The 19,775-nt window shown below is 44.6% G+C and overlaps 4 protein-coding genes across 6 annotated transcripts; 3 read left to right on the forward strand and 1 right to left on the reverse strand.

Moving 5' to 3' along the window:
* The first annotated feature begins 4 nt into the window (after positions 1 to 4).
* LOC128252464 (neurofibromin) lies at positions 5 to 12,618 on the forward strand. Of its 3 annotated transcripts, none has more exons than XM_052980199.1 (18): positions 5 to 329; positions 581 to 724; positions 784 to 1,168; positions 1,225 to 1,366; positions 1,424 to 2,023; positions 2,084 to 2,405; positions 2,462 to 3,014; positions 3,073 to 3,610; positions 3,668 to 5,259; positions 5,317 to 5,923; positions 5,988 to 8,343; positions 8,402 to 8,656; positions 8,717 to 8,812; positions 9,348 to 9,437; positions 9,750 to 9,952; positions 10,012 to 10,198; positions 10,261 to 10,426; positions 10,606 to 12,618. In XM_052980199.1, the coding sequence occupies exons 1-18, from the start codon at positions 270 to 272 to the stop codon at positions 10,725 to 10,727; spliced, it is 8,418 nt and encodes a 2,805-aa protein (XP_052836159.1). In that variant the 5' UTR covers positions 5 to 269; the 3' UTR covers positions 10,728 to 12,618. The 3 variants fall into 3 exon arrangements, with proteins under 3 accessions (XP_052836159.1, XP_052836162.1, XP_052836161.1); XM_052980202.1 differs by having other exon boundaries at positions 11,483 to 12,618; XM_052980201.1 differs by lacking the exon at positions 9,348 to 9,437.
* A 16-nt stretch (positions 12,619 to 12,634) lies between these two features.
* On the reverse strand, positions 12,635 to 15,077 carry LOC128252233 (uncharacterized). The gene is given in 6 exon segments (XM_052979798.1): positions 12,635 to 12,658; positions 13,141 to 13,240; positions 13,242 to 13,456; positions 13,458 to 13,491; positions 13,941 to 14,077; positions 14,997 to 15,077. Coding segments are annotated over 6 exon segments (591 nt in total).
* LOC128252467 (enhancer of split mdelta protein) lies at positions 14,906 to 16,234 on the forward strand. The gene has a single exon (XM_052980205.1). The coding sequence runs from the start codon at positions 15,285 to 15,287 to the stop codon at positions 15,804 to 15,806; it is 522 nt and encodes a 173-aa protein (XP_052836165.1). The 5' UTR covers positions 14,906 to 15,284; the 3' UTR covers positions 15,807 to 16,234.
* Positions 16,235 to 17,860: 1,626 nt separating this feature from the next.
* On the forward strand, positions 17,861 to 18,782 carry LOC128252465 (enhancer of split mgamma protein). Its single transcript, XM_052980203.1, has one exon. It carries the CDS (start codon positions 17,961 to 17,963, stop codon positions 18,576 to 18,578), a length of 618 nt encoding a protein of 205 aa, XP_052836163.1. The 5' UTR covers positions 17,861 to 17,960; the 3' UTR covers positions 18,579 to 18,782.
* Positions 18,783 to 19,775: the final 993 nt, after the last annotated feature.

A 19,775-nucleotide genomic window follows, 5' to 3' on the forward strand; every position in this document is an offset into this window, starting at 1 on the left:
ATCTCTACTTAGTACGCGACTGGAAGGAAAAAAATAATATAAGTTTGGGAGGATAGAAAATTGTGAAAATAAAAGCAGGAAGTGGATTTCTAAGCCAAAAAAGGGCGACCTGCGACTACCAACCAAAATGGGACTCACCCCATTGCTTTTCCTTTTGCCCACCAAACAAATGGTTCCCATTTTACTTGCCAAAACGCAGTGAAAAGGTTCCATTTTTACCTACCAAAATGCAGTAAAAAACACATAAATAATTGTGAAAACAGCACAAAATGGCCACACAAAAGCCAGGCGAGTGGGCTAGTGCCCTTTTGGCCCGTTTCGAGGATCAGGCAAGTGTTTTTCCACAGCTTTTCCGCAGCTGCGTTTTCCCAGGCGAAAAAATGTACCTGCTGCTCTGCTTCTTGCCCTCCCACACATGCCCACTTCGCTTGGGTGTATGTGTGTCCCACGCACTCTATGCGTGTGTGCTCTGAATCAAATGCGTGGGAGAGCGAGATAGCGACAATAACAATAACACTGAGTGGCACTTATGAATGAAATGAAAATAATCAATCAATTCTAATACCAATCAATTCTGCAGCTGCCGAACAGAATCGGAGCCTACGGAACGCAGGCCAGGATGAGCCAGGACCAACTGGTGGCCTGTCTAATCCACATATCGCGATATCGCTTTTCCCTGGTTATTTCCGGACTTACTAAAATGCTCCAAAGGGTCAATGAGGCGGTGAGTACTGCAAGCAAACCCCATCGTTAAATAGTAAACAAAAATGTAACTTATTGCAGGCTCTTCAAAATCGCCATGAGCCGGAGCGTTGCTATTTCGAGTCGCTGGTCATCATACTGACCACTCTGGAGCGCTGTTTGACCAACCAGACCAAGGACACGGCTCGTTTCGAGGAGGCCATGAATGTGAAGCTCCTGCTGCGCGAAATCTCCCAATTTGTGGATGTCCAGAGCGACAGTAATCCGAATGCTGCCCAGCTCAAGGCCTTGGCATCGAAGGTGCTCTTTGCTCTGTCGCAGAATCACTTTTCGGCTGTGTTCAATCGCATATCGGCCAGGATTCAGGAGCTGACATCCTGCTCTGAGGAGAACCCAGACTACAACGACATCGAATTGATTCAACACATCGATATGGACATGATTAAACTAACCAAGCTCTTACAAGGTGGGTACACTTGTTCGTTCTCCTACTGAAGGTTATTTAAATGCTCATATTTTCAGAAACCATTACAAAGTTTCGCTCAAAGCGTGCACCTCCTTTGATCTTGCTTTACTCACTAGAGAAGGCTATCTGGAACTGGATTGAGTACCATCCACAGGAGTTCCAGGATTTGCAACGAGGCACCAATAGAGATATATCCACGTAGGTCTTAAATTAAAAGTATTTAAATGCCCATATTATAGATTTGTATACCCTTAGCTGCTGGGAACCCCTGATGGACTTTGTGGAGTACTTCAAAACCGAGAACAAGAAAAGCAAGACCCTTGTGTGGCCGCTGCAAATGCTCCTGCTTATACTAAATCCCTCTTGCCTCGAGGCCGTCGTCAACGAACTGCAGCAGTCGGAGAAGGAAAAAGAAAAGGATAAGGAAAAGGAAAAGGTTGCCTCCAAATCGGGCCAATCCACTTCCCGGGACAAGGACTTCTCGGCCAAGCAGTTCATCGAAAGCATCAAACGAGGCCTGGGCCAGCACTCTCCCTCCAAACAGGTCACCGAATCCTCGGCCATTGCCTGTGTGAAGCTCTGCAAAGCATCCACCTACATTAACAACACCGACTCCAACAACGTGGTCTTCAAGCTGGTGCAGTTCTTCATAAACGATCTCAAAGCGCTTCTCTTCAATCCAGCCAAACCCTTCTCCCGCGGCCAGGGGTATAACTTCGCGGATATCGAGTTGATGATTGACTGCTGGGTTTCTTGCTTCCGAATAAATCCCCACAACATCGAGGCGCTAAAAGTTTGCCTTAATCTATCATCGCCGCAGGCTTATCACTTCGTCATAGTTTGCTCTCTTCTGAGGTAATTAATAAAATTAATTCAATGACTCAAACTTAAATTATCAGATCGATTATTTTTTAGGCTGGCACACATATATGTGGACTTTCGCCTGCAAAACAAGAACCCTTTCCGGATTGTCAACCAACCCAGATTGTCCTGGTGGCCACAAACAGATGTGGTTCATTACCGCTCCGCAGAGTTGAGGGCCCTGTTTACGGATACTCTCAACAAAGCCACTCAGGGCTATATAGCCCATACCCCACTGCGCTATATAACATCTCTGACGCTCAAATCGAAGGACACCCAAAAGGGTTTGACCCGGGCTGAAGAGGGTCCTGCCCACAAAATGCTATTGCTGCTGCTTGTGCGACTGATCCATGCTGATCCCACGCTTTTGTTGAATGTGAGTTACTAATTTTCTTTATTCCTAAAAATTATTAAATATATATAATATTGCAGACCCAGGGAAAAGTGGCCCACGAAGTGCAGAGCTCGACGTTGGAGCTGATCAACGGCCTGGTTAGTTTGGTGCACCAAACTACTATGCCGGATGTTGCGCAGGAGGCTATGGAGGCGCTGCTCGCTCTGCACGCCCCAGAAAAGATTGAGGTTTGGAATCCAGAGGCTCCCATCAACACCTTCTGGGACGTCAGTTCGCAGGTGTTGTTTTCCATCTCGCAAAAGCTCATTCAGCACCAAATAGCCAACTACACGGATGTGTTAAAGTGGCTGCGCGAGATCCTAATCTGCCGGAATACGTTTCTCCAGCGGCACAAGGATTACGCCCATGTGGGCAGTCAGATTGCCATTTGCAAACAAGCTCACATCAAGATGGAGGTGGTTTTCTTCATGTACCTCTGGAGCGTCGATTTAGATGCGGTGCTTACTTCGCTGTCCTGTTTCGGATTGCTATGTGAAGAGGCAGAGATCTGCTGTAGTTCCGATGAGCTGACCGTCGGCTTCATTATGCCGAATTATCATATTTACCAAGAGCTGGCTCAGCTTTCCACAAGTGAGTTTTTTAATTACTTCTATTTTAGCTGTGTTTCACTTAAATTATTCCATTTTAGCTGCAACGGACTCTCGCATTTGCTTCTTTGACAACACCCATGGCAATGTTCTGAGCCGCCTTACGCTCCAAAAGCGCATTATGACGCTATTGCGGAAGATTGAGCATTGCGTCCACGGTGTGCAACCGGCTTGGGAGGAGACATTTCGCAATTGGGAAGTGTCCAGCAAGGTTTTGCAAACATACCCCAAAAGCAAGGGCGAAGATGGCCAGGCGGAGGTCTTCCACCGTGGCATGGGAAAGCGACGAGCGAGTCACCAGAGCTCAGAGCACGACCTGGAGGAGCAGATCAACGAATGGGCCAACATGACCTGGTTTCTTTTGGCTCTGGGCGGTGTCTGTCTTCACAAGCGCAGCAGTAGCCGTCAAATGCTACTACAGCAATCGCAGAACAACGCCTCGTTGGGATCTCTAGCTCAAAACTCTCTGTACTCAAGTTCCACGAGTTCCGGTCACGGATCGCTGCATCCAAGTACGGTTTCGCTCTCCACACTCCCACCAGCACCGCCTCAAGATGTCAGCTACTGTCCAGTAACACAGTAAGATTAATATTTACTTTTATTTCTTGACTTCTTTAACCCAGTTCTTAAATCTAGATTCGTTGGCCAACTATTGCGACTTCTGGTCTGCAGCAACGAGAAAATCGGCCTGAATATCCAGAAGAATGTGAAGGAACTAGTGGGCGAGGAAATGTCCACTCAATTGTATCCCATACTCTTCGACCAGGTTAGGGCCATCGTGGAGAAGTTTTTCGACCAGCAGGGCCAGGTGAACGTCAATGTGACCGACATCAACACACAGTTTATCGAGCACACCATTTACATAATGAAGTCTATTCTGGATCCCAAGGCCAGTAAGGATCCCAATAACGAGCAGCCCTCGCCGTCGGAACATTTGGGAGTTACAAGTATCGAAGGCATGATGTTGGGAATAGTACGCTATGTTCGCCACCTGGACATGACCGTATACGCCATCAGAATAAAGACAAAACTGTGCCAGCTGGTCGAAGTGATGATGAAGCGTCGCGATGATCTCGCTTTCCGCCAGGAGATGAAGTTTCGAAACAAGCTGGTGGAATACCTGACCGACTGGGTGATGGGCACCTCGCATCAGATTGCGCCGCCCAGCTCGGCTGATGCCGCCATACTCACAAACACTTCCCTCATCTTTCGAGACTTGGATCAAGCCTGCATGGAGGCAGTGGCGGCCCTACTTCGGGGTCTTCCCCTCCAGCCAGAGGAATCAGATCGAGGGGACTTGATGGACGCAAAGAGTGCGCTTTTTTTAAAGTACTTTACCCTGTTTATGAACCTTCTGAACGACTGCATCGACAGCTCTGAGGCGGAAAAGGAGATGAATAATACTCCACTGTTGCCTCCACGTCCTCGAATGGCAGCTGGAAAGTTGACTGCTCTAAGGAATGCCACCATCCTGGCCATGTCCAATTTGCTAGGTGCCAACATCGACTCGGGTTTGATGCACTCGATCGATCTGGGCTATAATCCGGATTTGCAAACTCGTGCCGCTTTTATGGAGGTGCTCACCCAAATCCTGCAGCAAGGCACCGAGTTCGATACCTTGGCTGAAACAGTGCTAGCAGATCGCTTTGAGCAACTGGTCCAATTGGTCACAATGATCAGCGACAAGGGTGAATTGCCCATTGCTATGGCGTTGGCAAATGTGGTAACCACTTCCCAGATGGACGAATTGGCAAGGGTCCTTGTCACGCTGTTCGATGCCAAGCACCTGTTGTCCCCCCTCTTATGGAACATGTTCTATCGCGAGGTGGAGGTCTCCGATTGCATGCAGACTCTTTTCCGTGGAAATTCATTGGGCAGCAAGATCATGGCCTTCTGTTTTAAGATATATGGAGCTAGTTATCTGCAAATGCTTCTGGAGCCGCTGATTCGACCGCTGCTCGATGAGGAAGAGGAGACCTGCTTTGAGGTTGATCCAGCTCGACTTGATCCCACCGAGGACATCGATCAGCACAGAAACAATTTGATCGCCCTAACCCAGAAGGTGTTTGATGCCATTATCAACTCGTCCGATCGCTTTCCCCCCCAGCTGCGCTCCATGTGCCATTGCCTGTACCAAGTGTTAAGCAAACGCTTTCCGAATCTGCTGCAGAACAACATTGGTGCAGTGGGCACAGTCATCTTCTTGCGCTTCATCAATCCAGCCATAGGTTTGATTTAAAATAAATTCTTAAATCAAATCCCGTACTAATCTCTCAATTTTTCAGTTTCCCCACAAGAACTAGGAATCGTTGACAAGCAGGTTCACAGCTCAGCCAAACGGGGTCTGATGCTTATGTCAAAGATCCTGCAGAACATTGCCAACCACGTTGAGTTCTCCAAGGAGCAGCACATGCTGTGTTTTAACGATTTCCTGCGCGATCACTTCGAAGCCGGTCGACGGTTCTTCATCCAGATTGCCTCGGATTGCGAGACCGTGGATCAAACCTCGCACAGCATGAGCTTTATTTCCGATGCGAATGTTCTGGCCCTGCATCGGTTGCTATGGACGCACCAGGAGAAGATCGGCGACTATTTGTCAAGCAGTCGGGATCACAAGGCGGTGGGAAGGCGTCCATTCGACAAAATGGCTACTCTGCTGGCCTACTTGGGTCCGCCGGAGCACAAACCCGTGGACTCGCACATGATGTTCAGCTCTTATGCGCGCTGGAGTTCCATTGACATGTCATCCACGAACTTCGAGGAGATCATGGTCAAGCACCAGATGCACGAGAAAGAGGAGTTCAAGACGCTGAAGTCAATGAACATATTTTACCAGGCGGGAACCAGCAAATCTGGCTATCCAGTATTTTACTACATTGCAAGAAGATACAAGTAAGTTGCTTATAATCGGATTTATTTAAATCATTAATGATTTAACTTGCTTATTACTTTTAAGGATTGGAGAAACAAATGGGGATCTGCTTATCTACCATGTCATTCTCACGCTAAAGCCCTTCTGCCACTCGCCCTTCGAGGTGGTCATCGATTTCACGCACACCTGTTCGGATAATCGCTTTCGCACCGAATTCCTGCAGAAATGGTTCTACGTTCTGCCCACGGTAGCTTACGAAAATGTCCATGCGGTGTATATTTACAACTGCAACTCGTGGGTGCGTGAATACACCAAATTCCACGATCGCATCCTGGCACCGTTAAAGGGAAATCGCAAGCTTCTCTTCCTGGAGTCGCCGAACAAACTCACGGATTTTATAGACGCCGAGCAACAGAAGTTGCCGGGAGCCACTCTTTCGTTGGACGAGGATCTCAAGGTGTTCAGCAACGCGCTGAAACTCAGCCACAAGGACACCAAGGTGGCCATCAAAGTGGGTCCCACTGCATTGCAGATTACGTCGGCTGAAAAAACCAAGGTTCTGGCTCATTCGGTGCTCCTAAACGATGTCTACTATGCCTCTGAAATTGAAGAGGTGTGCCTGGTGGACGACAACCAGTTCACCCTGTCCATAACCAACGAAAGTGGCCAGTTGAGCTTCATTCACAACGATTGCGATAATATTGTCCAGGCCATAATCCACATTCGAAATCGCTGGGAGCTTAGTCAACCGGATTCAGTAACAGTACATCAAAAGATTCGACCAAAGGATGTGCCGGGAACACTGCTAAACATGGCGCTGCTCAATCTGGGATCATGTGATCCAAACTTAAGGACTGCTGCCTACAATTTGCTGTGTGCTTTGACCGCCACCTTTGACCTGAAGATTGAGGGACAGCTCCTCGAAACCCAAGGTCTCTGCATACCCTCCAACAACACCATATTTATTAAGTCTGTGAGCGAAAAGCTGGCCACCAACGAACCACACCTTACTCTGGAGTTCCTCGAGGAGTCGATTCAGGGCTTTCAGCGCAGCACAATCGAGCTGAAGCATTTGTGCTTGGAGTATATGACGCCCTGGCTGAAGAACCTAGTCAAGTTTTGCAAGTCCAACGACGATTCCAAGAAGCTAAAGGTTTCTCAAATTCTCGACAAGCTCATTAACTTAACTATTGACCAGAAGGAAATGTATCCCTCAGTGCAGGCGAAGATATGGGGATCGATTGGTCAAATTCCCGAGCTCATCGACATGGTTCTGGACAATTTCCTGCATAAATCGATTACATACGGATTGGGCTCACCACAAGTGGAGATAATGGCGGACACTGCAGTGGCTCTTGCTTCGGCCAACGTCCAGTTGGTGTCCAAGAAGGTAATAACCCGGATGTGCCGCGTCATGGACAAATCCTGCACGAATCCCACTCAGTATCTGGAGCAGCACATGATGTGGGACGACATAGCCATCCTTGGACGGTACCTGCTCATGTTGTCCTTCAACAACTGTTTGGACGTGGCCACATCGGTACCCTACCTCTTCCACACCATCACGTTTTTGGTCTGCTCGGGATCGCTGTCCATGCGAGCCTCCACCCACGGCCTCGTGATCAACATCATTCACTCGCTGTGCACCTGCACGAATCCCTCCTTTTCGGAGGAGGCGCAGCGTGTACTCCGTCTGTCCCTGGATGAGTTCTCGCTGCCCAAGTTCTATCTGCTTTTTGGCATCAGCAAGGTCAAGTCGGCAGCAGTGACTGCATTCCGCTCCAGCTGCCGTCATCCCACGGACAAGTGGCTGGGAAATGAGAGGGTCACTCAACCGCTGCCCGCGGATCGGGAGCGCTTGTCGCTACCATCGCTGGAGGTCATCACGGATGCTCTACTCGAAATCATGGAGGCTTGCATGCGCGATGTTCCCGATTGCGATTGGCTAAACACCTGGACTTCGTTGGCCCGGAGCTTTGCCTTTTGCTACAATCCAGCACTGCAGCCAAGAGCTCTCATAGTTTACGGCTGCATCAGCAAAAGTGTAACGGACCACGAAGTGAAGCAGTTGCTGCGCATCCTGGTCAAGGCCTTGGAATCCTTTAACGATCTTATCCTGATCGAGGCACTGGTCATGTGTTTGACCCGCATTCAGCCGTTGCTGCGCCCGGAGTCGCCCATTCATCGGGCCCTCTTTTGGGTGGCCATTTCGGTGCTGCAGCTGGACGAGATTACCCTGTACGGTGCTGGCCTGGCCCTGCTCGAGCAGAACCTACACACGCTCAAGTCCCAGGGCTGCTTCGACAAGAAGGAGACCATAGCCGAGGTCATGATGAAGACAAGGGAAAAACTGGAGTGGCACTTTAAGCAGCTGGATCACGCCGTGGGCCTTTCGTTCCGCAGCAATTTTCACTTTGCCCTGGTAGGGCATTTGATCAAGGTAAGTTTCGAGTTCATATGGATCAGAGGATTATCTATAAATTGTTCCGTAATTTTAGGGTTTCCGCCATCCTACGCCCACAACTGTTTCCCGCACCTCTCGAGTGCTGACCATGCTGCTGGGCATCATTGCCAAGCCGCTGCATCGAGACAAGTTCGAAGTTACCCCGGATAGTGTGGCCTATTTGACCGCACTGGTGGCTGTTTCCGAGGAAGTCCGTTCCCGGTGTCATGTGAAGCACGCCCTGCCCCGCTGGCCCGCTGATCTTAGTGGCAGTGTGGAGAATGGGGAAGCATCCAGTGGAGTGCAAGCCGTGAGCTTAGAGAAAATGGACTGAAATCATTCAAAGATACATTTATGAATCCACCCTTAGATTGGCCTGCCCCTCTCGCGTCGACAAAAGAGCTGGGATATCCTAGACCAATCCGCGCTGCAATTTGCTCGCCAGCACAAAGTTCCCACTCTTCAGGTAAGCACTTATGATCGATTAGGCCGAGCTGTGTTCGAAATTCGCTGTGCAAAAGTGGTTATAACCATCTGCTATAGTAACTTTTGGCCATCTATTTGAGTTTATATCTTCAAACCTATATAATCTATTTATCCCCCTTACTATGTAATATCAACTATCTGTCGAAATCAGCCGTTGCATAACTAATAATCGTTCAATGATTTTTTCTTTTCTCTTTTTATGTTTGATTTAATTTAAAAAAAAAACGTTTCATGTATATCACAATGTATACTCGTATTTATGCCATAATCTGCCTGCCGAATCTTACACATAATTGGTGCTTGTAACTCTCATCAATATCAATATTACTATATGTTCTATATGAAATATAAACTGTAACTGCCACCTGCCACTTCTACTACTACTACTACGCATGAACATTGTCATTTGATTTACGTTTGATTTGGTTACCGAAACCCGCTAAAACGACAACTGCAACATCAACACTGTGACAAAAAACAACAACCAACTCGAACATTAAATTAAACATTCGTAGAACGCGCGGGTTTTGTTTAAAACTCAACGCTCATTCTCGGTGCCGACAACCAAAGATCCGAACAATGCAACCGGCATCGAAGAACGTCAGGTATTGCTCTAATTTAGTTATCTCTTAGCTAAACTAACTCTACTACCCCACTAAACCCTATTTATCTAAGTTTGCTACTAAAATCCATTTTAAAATACCATTGATGTTTCGCTGTAATGCCATTTAGTTTGGTTACTCTGCATGGCACTGAATGAAGGCGGCCAAAAAGGAATCAAGTTCACTCCATGACCAACATGCATATTTCTCGTAGATCTACCATTCTCACTAGTTTTTTTTAAACCATATCTGTGTGTAATTGGATTGTCCATTTTGATGTGTCTTAACTAACTCCTGTGAAATTAATTTCAATAGGAACGCGGTTCGCGTTCGTCAGTGTCCAACGAATCAAATGTCCTGCTTGACCCGGAGGTCCTGCCTGATCTGTCCATTCAAGCCCTGGTCTTAACTGTTTTGGCCACCTTGGTCAAGTATTCGTCGGATGAGGGCGAAACGCGTGTTTTGTATCAGTATTTGGCGGAGGGCTCTGTGGTATTTCCCAAGGTGTTTCCAGTTATGTGAGTAAAAATATATAACGTCTTTGAAAAAAAGCTTTATAAAAATTCTTCTGTTTCAGCCATTCGCTGCTGGATCAAAAGATAAACAATATTTTGTCAGTGTCCCATGATCAAGTGGTGCTCAACTCTGTGCAGAACATCATACAAAATATGCTGGCCAGTGAAGATCCCTCCCAACAGCAACTTCACTTCCTTCAAAGCTGTGGATTTGGCGGGCTCTGGCGATTTGCTGGACCCTTTACTAAAGTAGGTTCATGAATACATGGCAAACAATATATTATTCTCAAAAAAAAACAATACATTTGCAGTACAACATGATGGGTGAATCCTCGGAGCTGTTTGTCAACTGTTTGGAGGCCATGGTTGAGACCTGTTTGCCAGGCGATGAATCCGCCCCGGTGCCACCCTCCCCGCGTCCCTACAACCTGAGCTCCAGCCTGAGTAGCCTGACCCTAGGCTCCCCCACAGACAAAGGTTAGTATCAAGTAGGTTTGGGTGAGCTTTTGCTCAAATCACTGAGAACGTATTGCATTGCTTTAATCTAGAGCGTTTACTTTCCAATAGCAAACCCTATTGAACGAACACAGAGTTGTACAAACAGTATTTACTTAAACCTAACCTTTTCTTTATATCACACCAATTGCGATATATAGCATTCTCATCGGAATCATTAGATTTTTATGACAATTGCCCAGGTAGCGTCAGCAGCCTGCGACGCGCCTCACACAGCAAATCACGCGCCAAACATCGAATTAACGACAGTCCATCACATTGAACGTTCCACAAGTAAAATACATAACTATTGAAACCTAATATTAAACCAAATTAAGAATAGCTGAAAACAAATGCCACAGAATAACACCATGATTGGAAACAAATATATATTTCGTAGTTATCTAAGCAATGTCATAATGGAACCATTGTCCCAAAATTTTTGTTATAACAAAAAACATGCAAATTGTTAAACAAAAGACGAAAGACGAAAAAACTCACAAAATAATGCACTTAACCATACACACAAAATGATGTTCAAAATTAGAAAATTATATTGAAGATATATCTGGTACCTAAAAGCGTTTACCAAATATTTTCAAAATCATGTTGGTAAATTAAATCCACTTTATGTAGCGTAGTGTAGTATTGCCCCAAATATTTATTGTTTCAAATATAACAGAAAAAAAGAAACGCGAAATGTAATTCCCGAAAGCTTAATTATGGCAGAGAACCAAAATATATTTCTGATAAATGCATGCCAAGAACACTTCAAATTATTGCAATATTAAAATGTTCACCCAGTAATAGATTCAGTTTCCAGTAGCTCCAAAATAAGCTTGAAATAAAAAAAATACAGAAAATACACCAATATTTTAAATACTCTCATTAACAACTACATTTTATAAAAGCAAATATATAACAGAAGTAATATATAAGTAACTGTATGAATTATCACCGCTTTTTTGCCCAGATTTTCATTTCACCCCAAATATTCCTTTCCTCGATATGTTTATGCAACTTTTGTCTTACTTTCAGCTGCATGAATAACAACTACAAACCCGCGCACTAGACGTACCACACTAATCGCAAAAGTAATGCGTTTCCTAAATCTGTTTAAAAAGTGCTTTTAGAGAACGTGAAAACCCCACAGAATGTCGTACAAAATCATAGAATATTTATATATTGGTATATGTGTGTATAGAATGTCCAGAAGCGATGTCCACTAAATGCGAAAAATGAAATGAACGCTCGAAACGATATATGTAAAAACAAATGTATATAAATATATGTGTAGAAATGAGTGGATAAAGGAGGATACCCATAGAAGAAGATGTCGAACAGAAATATTTTTAAACGATTAGCGATTGTACATTTCAACGACTGCAATCCGCAACTGCAACTAAACACACCAAGTCCACCAGTTCCTGAGAAGATAACCACGACCAGGCAAAACGGAGTTAACCAAGAAAGCAAGTAAAGGCAAAATCAAACGAAACGAATTCAAGATAACTTAAAGCTTTAAGAAAGCGGCATGCTCCACATGTCGTTTACATTGTTTTGTATTATAAAGGAATCTCCCCCGCATCAAATGTATCAGATGGCATTTATTTTGTTTATTCTTATTAATATCATTTTTTTAACGAAGTTCATCTCTCATTAGACCATACTAATTTATTTATCGGCACATGCTGCAAGAAAATTGTAAAACACCAAAAACTAAACGAAGATAAGCTTAAAACGACCCAGTCCGCTTTAAATATAATTTAGTTTTAAGCACAAACCAAGATTTTAATCGAAATAGTGTTAGTAAGCGAACAGAATCGAACCAAAATAAAACTTTACGAACGTTACACAATTGTACCTCTTATTAAACAATAAACGCAACAAATTAGTCCGTTACACTTACTTTCCAGCACATGGATTTTAAACTGTATTTGGCGTTATTCGAATAAAACAACATTTTTTTTTAACTAGTTGAGCAAAAATGGAACAGAATTCTATACTTTATTATAAATCTAAATGTATATGTGTGTGTTGCTATATGTGTATTAAAAATGTATCTTTGTATATTACAGCCACTTGAAGATATTTATAAAATGTTAATGTCCCAAATTTATCAATGTAAAGAATATTGAACAAATTAAAATATTTCAATTCAAAAGTTCAATGAATACATGTACTTGTGTTTTACTGGGAATCGGCTCTATTACCCTGTACTGAAAAGATAATTATGCGTTTTAGCTTAGATCAACTACAGAATAATAATTACGATCCTTTATAAAACTTTGCCTTCTTAAAAAATCCTTGAACACTGAATAACACATTTGTCTAATATTTATTTCCACTGCCAGCAGATTCCAGTATTTCATAAGCAACACGATTAATAAGAATAATTTATCATTGTCAGACGCGTATCCCTCGTGTCAAATATTCATCCTTCCTCGCAAGTTGACGCAATTGAAATCTTTGTTTTTGCATATGGCTGTCTTGCATCAGTCATCCCAAAACCCATATCAAAACATTGCTTTTCTGATGATCTCGAAAAACCTCCCCCACGAAGAAAAATGCAAACGAAATGTACGAAATCAGTGCCATCAGATGTCAGCGATGTCGCTGGTGCCGTTTTCTGTTTGTCAACTTCTCGATTTCATGGCAGCGATTGCAGCGACCCCTGGTCTTGAACTGGAACTCACCCTCGGGCAGGTGGATTTCGTCAATGGCCCAATCCCAAAAAACCCAAACCCAATCTCGCCGAAATGCGCCAAACAAGTGTCACAGCTGACCGAGGCCGAGAAACCGAGAGCAGGAGTGCGGCACAATCCCAATACTTGTGGGAATGCCTCCAGCAAACTTTCTCACGATGCACATGCACCGGCTGCTTGCCTGGGTGGTGCTATGCTGATCCAATGGTGGTGGTTGCTGCGGTGGTTGCTTCTGCTTCTGCTGCTGCTGCTGCTGCTCCGTGCCCGTAAGTGTAACGCAATGTCGCGCCAAAGAGGAAATGAGGTCTGGTGCGACTGTGCGCCAAAAGGGAAGAGCTCACACTGAAAGAAAAGAAAGGTCTAAAAAGACAAATATGTTTTTACATTTGCATAAATATCAATAATTCTGGGCTTTCTTAGCCAATTTTAAGAAGTATTAAACTCCTTTTTGTTTCTTTAAAAAAAAATCGAAAAACCCCAATTATATATTAACTTAAGAAAAATTCGATTAAAAAATGTCGAAAATAATATTGTGTTTACTACCAAAGCAAATTTGAAAGATTTATTATAAGTTAAATTTCCATATAGAGGAAAGCTAGGACCTGAAATATAAGAGTCTATAATTTATTTTATTGTCAATAGAGTTTCAAAAATTGAAATGAGAAAATATAGAACAATACTAAAAATTTGTTAAAAAATTATTTTTAATCGAGAAAATGTCGTCTTTGTAGTCTTCAAATTGTGGACTTTTTGCACAGTGTGTATGCACGCACACAACCCGAAGCCCACACCCATGTGCAACACGAGATTGGCTCTTTGGCTTAAGTGAGGACGGCACGCATGGGGCACGGCTCTCTTTCTTCGAGAGGAGTGGGAACCAGGGAGACAGGGATCGTGGATCGGGGAGCGGGGAGAGTGGCACGGATGGCTGGCAGGCAGGTCGAGGTCATGTCGATGTCGATGACGATGGCGATGGCGATGTCGTGTGTGCGTGTGGTGCGCTGCTGGTGGTGGTGGTTGATTGCTCCGGCACTCGTCTTTCCTCGGCTCTTCCTCGTGCTCCTCGTCTCCGACCCCGACCCTTCTTTGGGCTGTTGCGCCGGCGCACGGCAGCAGCACGCGGAAGAGAGAGGTCCGAAGAGAGCGAAGATCCGAAGAACGTGTTATTAGGCCCTAGTAAATACACTGAAAAAAACTCAAGGATGGCCTACAACTATTATCCTGATATAAAAGCACATGAAAATCACACAAACATCTTTTCGGATCGTCTCGAAAAATTAATAATTTTAAATTAAGTAAGATTACTATACTTAATAATTGTTTATAAATATGCCAAATAAAAGGTAAAACAAAGGTTTTTGTCTTTAGTTCGGAAAAAAATGTACATTGTTTCTTAAACCAACAATTGTTTGAATATTTATTCCTTAAGATGTTGCTCTTGTTTATAAACAATAAACCACCCCTAAGTTCTATGTTAGTCTTAATTTTGTAAACAACTATAACATTAAAATACTTAAATAAATAAAAAATAAATGTAATACATTTATTAACTAACTATTATCTATTTTAAATAAAAAGGTTATTTACAAAAGGATACTTGCATAAAAAGAGAGAAGTTTTGTAATAACTTAGGTAAGTTTATATATATTTACGGTTTCCATTAAATGCAATCTTTCTTCAAAAAACAAATCTTTCTCCAAAGCAGTATATTTTTAATAGACTAATATTAATGTAAGTAATTTTAATTTTTTTGTAGTGCCTCTCCTAAAAATCTTCCAATTTTTGTCTGTGCAAAGAGAGAGCCACATCGGCTTCCGCCCGATCCAATTCTGTTTGATGTTGCACACGTGCAGCGCCGAGGGAATCTTGCCACAAGCAGAGAGTGACCCGATTGATGCTTCGTGGTGATCGTCGGCGTGGAGGAGCATTGTGATCGCAGTGCGTGGTGGCAGTTAGGGGAGGATTTCGATTTCGCAAGTGTACGGCACCGGCAGCTACGAAGCTACAAAAAGGATCAGCTTACCTTGCGGCAAGATCATTCCTCAAGTGACTACCGTGCAGTGCGGAGCGGCAGCAGCAACATCGCAACCTTATTTACAAACAGCGCCAACGCCAAAACACCCTCATTATACACAATGGCCGTGCAGGGTCAGAGATTTATGACCAAAACCCAGCATTACCGCAAGGTGACCAAACCCCTTCTGGAGCGGAAGAGACGCGCCCGGATGAACCTCTATCTGGACGAGCTGAAGGACCTCATTGTGGACACGATGGATGCGCAGGGCGAGCAGGTCAGCAAGCTGGAGAAGGCGGACATCCTGGAGCTGACCGTCAACTATCTGAAGGCGCAGCAACAGCAGCGGGTGGCCAATCCACAATCTCCGCCAGCCACCCAGGTCAACTTGGACAAATTCCGGGCCGGATACACCCAGGCTGCCTACGAGGTGTCGCACATATTCTCCACCGTTCCCGGCTTGGATCTCCAGTTCGGCACCCACCTGATGAAGCAGCTGGGCCACCAGCTCAAGGACATGAAGCAGGAAGAGGATTGCTCGGAAATGGTAGAGGAGCCAGTTAATCTATCCGATCAAAAACGCTCCAAATCCCCTCAAGACGAGGACATGCCCAATGGCGAGGATGTCTGGCGTCCCTGGTGAAGAGCATCCCAAATATACGCAACCAATTTACATTGATAGCTTTACCACTCTGTTTCGAGTACGAAACAATCCAAGTTTTCCAAGGTCTAGTGTAAACATTTGCCTCAGAATCGTATTTAGTTGGTAGTTGATTTGACAAGATGATGTGATGTTCCTGTGATAGTTTTTAAGTTCGTATTTTGTATTTGATCTCCCATAGACTTAATGATTCATGTATTTAATTGATTATAATTTATTTTATCACCCTAACAAAGAGCTTCCCCACTGAGCTTCCACATAGTTTCAATAAGGAAACATTTTTTTGTATGCTTTAAATTCGCATTTTCGCGTTACAACATTTAATTTAAGTCATGAATACTTGAATAATAAACTGAATATATAATGAAGCTTTAAGTGCCTAATTTTCTTGGGATATGAATAGCGAACGGAGCTTGGAAATAATAAAGACATTATTCCAATAATGCTTTTGGTCTTGTGTTCTCCTTTGAAATTGTCGTATTGTCAAAATGTTTTATTACAGGTACAGGTTTTCCACCAGAGTCTAAAATATTACACGTAAGTAGATATATTTTCGTTTGTGTATTACCCATTTTTTTGGTTCATTCTTAGGAATGGAGATATAAAATGAAACAAATTAAATTTCGCATAACCTTATATGGATATAGATTCGCATATTTTAATGTCCTAATTGTTGTTACTGCCAGTTGCAAGTACTGACATGTGTTATTATTATTATGTATTATAATATATTTATATAACTGGCAACATTTTAGAATACTTTTAAAACATTTGAAACAAAAAGAACAAGGAATGGATATACTTCCATATCTTAACTCAATTAAAATGTATAGTTTCCTATGATTGTAATGAAATGATTCAAATGTTATATAGCCAAGTAATGTGACTTTTGCCAGGAGAATATTTATATATATATATTTATTTATATTTACATTTCATCGAAAAAAAGTATGTTCTGCTTACCAATGTAGCAAAAGCATTAATTTTTAAACAATTAATTAATAAATAACTAGTTTACTAAATACTTGTCTATTTATAACTAATCAACGCTCTAACTAATTAGGAGTTCACCCACAGAGACCCACTGTAGAAGCTCCAATTGACGTCACTGCAATTGAGACCCCACAAGTGTAACAAATCCCTGTCATGCACCACCCATCCATCGATTACAAAGGTCCTGGAACGCGAGCAACTTACAGCCGAAAGTGTGTACACCGCGAGCCACACGCGAGCAGCGCTCCAGGATCAGCATCGCTGGCCCTGTCCCCTTTTACACCGGAGATCGAAGTGAGACGACGAGGTCCTGCCGGTTCAGGAGGAACGGGGAAGTCGAACACACATTAAGCACACTCGACGCACACGAGCAATGTTCCCACAGGATCACAACGGCCGACCAACAAGTGCAGGATGCCTCTTCCTCTGCTCCTCAAACTCAAACACAAACTCAAACCCGATCCAATTTGGAATGCCAACGGTAAACAGGAAGTCGTCGAGGAATCGCAACGCCTTGTCCTTATCCCTATACCTACACCTATCCCCATTCCCCGGCAGAGGTCCTCGCTATCGTGGGAACCCCAGAGAACCCCGATGAGATGGCAGTTCATTATCCTTATGCCCCCCTCACCCTGCCCTGCCATAGTCAAATCATAACACACAAATCTAGAAAACGGCAGCTGTTCGCCCTGCAAATTCCCATGCCCATAGCCATAGCCATGCTCGGCTGCTTTTTGCGGGCAGGTGAGCGAGTCGATGTGAGAAATCGAGCTGGAGAGTGTTTCCCACGATCCTGCCAGCGATCCTGCTCCCTGGCTGCGTTGATAAGGGTGCCGGGGCAACAATAAGAAATCGCCCGAACAATAAGGAGCGGTCTCAAGAAGCGGAAGGGTCTGAGCAACCGAGCAACCCTCATGCCAGCACACGAAGCGTGTCGCCGTCCCTCTTGCTCCTCGAATGCCGGCACACACGACGATCCACACTCCCTTTGGCCCAATTGTTGGGGGTTGTTTCTGGCCGGCTATAAAAGGCCGCTCCTCGAAGGTCTGGCAACACACAACGTCTTCGACCGTCAGAGCAGCCACAGCTCAAAGAATTTACACCATAAATTCGAAAAAGAAATATCACATAAGTACCCACAAAATGTCGTCGCTACAAATGTCGGAGATGTCGAAGACCTATCAGTACCGCAAGGTGATGAAGCCCATGCTGGAGAGGAAGCGTCGGGCCAGGATCAACAAGTGCCTGGACGAGCTGAAGGATCTGATGGTGGCCACCCTGGAGTCCGAGGGCGAGCACGTGACGCGGCTGGAAAAGGCCGACATCCTGGAGCTGACCGTCACCCATTTGCAGAAGATGAAGCAGCAGCGCCAGCACAAGCGAGCCACCGGCGATGAGAGCTTGACTCCGGCGGAGGGATTCCGTTCCGGCTACATCCATGCCGTGAACGAGGTCTCCCGTTCCCTGTCCCAGCTGCCCGGCATGAATGTCAGTCTGGGCACCCAGCTGATGACCCACCTGGGACAGCGCCTCAACCAGATCCAGCCAGCCGAAAAGGAAGCCCTGCCCGTGACCGCCCCACTCTCCGTGCAGATCGCCACCCGGGATGCCTACTCCGTGCCCATTTCTCCAGTCTCCAGCTTCGCCGGCAGTCCCAACTCCAATGCCAGCTCGGCCAGCCATTCCCTGCTGACCACCATCGATGTGACCAAAATGGAGGACGACAGCGAGGACGAGGAGAACGTCTGGCGTCCCTGGTGAACGGGGGGATTCCGTTTCCCTTAAGAACGCAAGAAGGAAGGAGAGATTAAAGAAAGTAAAAGTCTTCCGAGTCGCTGGAAATTCCCGCATTCCGACTCACAACCTAGTTTTAAGTAAATACCATACACACACAAAGCTTTAGATGAGGACGCGCAGTTCATGTGATAACTAAATAAATAATAAATTATATAGCTAAAATGAAAAGATCACGACTTTTACTGCCACCATTCAGTGACTCAGTTACAAAGCAGGCATGCAAATTGCCGAGACACTCCCACATCCAAACAGTTCTCAATAATTTGCGGTCTAGAACGGAAATGCTAGCACCTCTGTTTGTCCACTAGAACTATTCGATCGCCCCACGGATGCACACAATCGACGAGCAGACAAAAGAAAGCGAAAACAATGCCAAGGCCGAAACAAGAAAAATTAAGCAGAAGAAGGAGAAAGACACAGTCCAAAGTCGGGGCTACCGATGGGCAATGGGCAATAGGCTATGGGCAATGGGCAATGGCTATATGGTCTTGGCTTCTTTGGTCTTGAACACGTGTGCGGACAATAAGCGAAGGTAACACAAAAAATTAGAGTCTTATCTCAGCGTGTCTAATCGAGTTACGACAATGTCGCTCAGACTTAGAGGGAAATAAATGGGAATAATGCCCGGGGTGGAACCCGAAAAGGGATCGAGTCATCATTCATCCCGCATCCATCCTGATTTCGCTTTGTTCTCCTCATTTTTTTTTTTTTTTTTTTTTGTTTTTTTACCGAGATTCTTCCTGGCCACTCGGCTAGAAAATCGTGTGCACAATGGTCAAGGTAAGCTATGGGCACATAATTGCTTTGGATCAGGTAAATGAGTGCCTTGCCCTAGGGCAAGTTTAAGATGGAGCCCCAGCCCGGGACAGGATATCGTTTATTTCGTCGTTTTTTTAATGGGTTCTGCTTTGGGTCTTTTGGGTTTTATTTTTGTTTTTCTGAATTTTGTTTTTTTTTTTTCATTACTTTGGCTGACCCAGCATCATTTGGTTATCGGTGTGCCAAGACCAGTAGCCGATCCCCAGACGCCTCTGTCTTTAAAATCGATGCGAGGGCCCAGCGAGGGAATAGTCAACGAGATCGGTATCGGGATTGCCTTGGGACTAGGGATGGAAGAGTGTAATAAATTCGAAGGAACTAAATTTATAGAGATTTTTCGGC

This window comes from Drosophila gunungcola, chromosome 3R (assembly GCF_025200985.1).
Source record: "Drosophila gunungcola strain Sukarami chromosome 3R, Dgunungcola_SK_2, whole genome shotgun sequence".
Lineage (NCBI taxonomy): Eukaryota > Metazoa > Arthropoda > Insecta > Diptera > Drosophilidae > Drosophila > Drosophila gunungcola.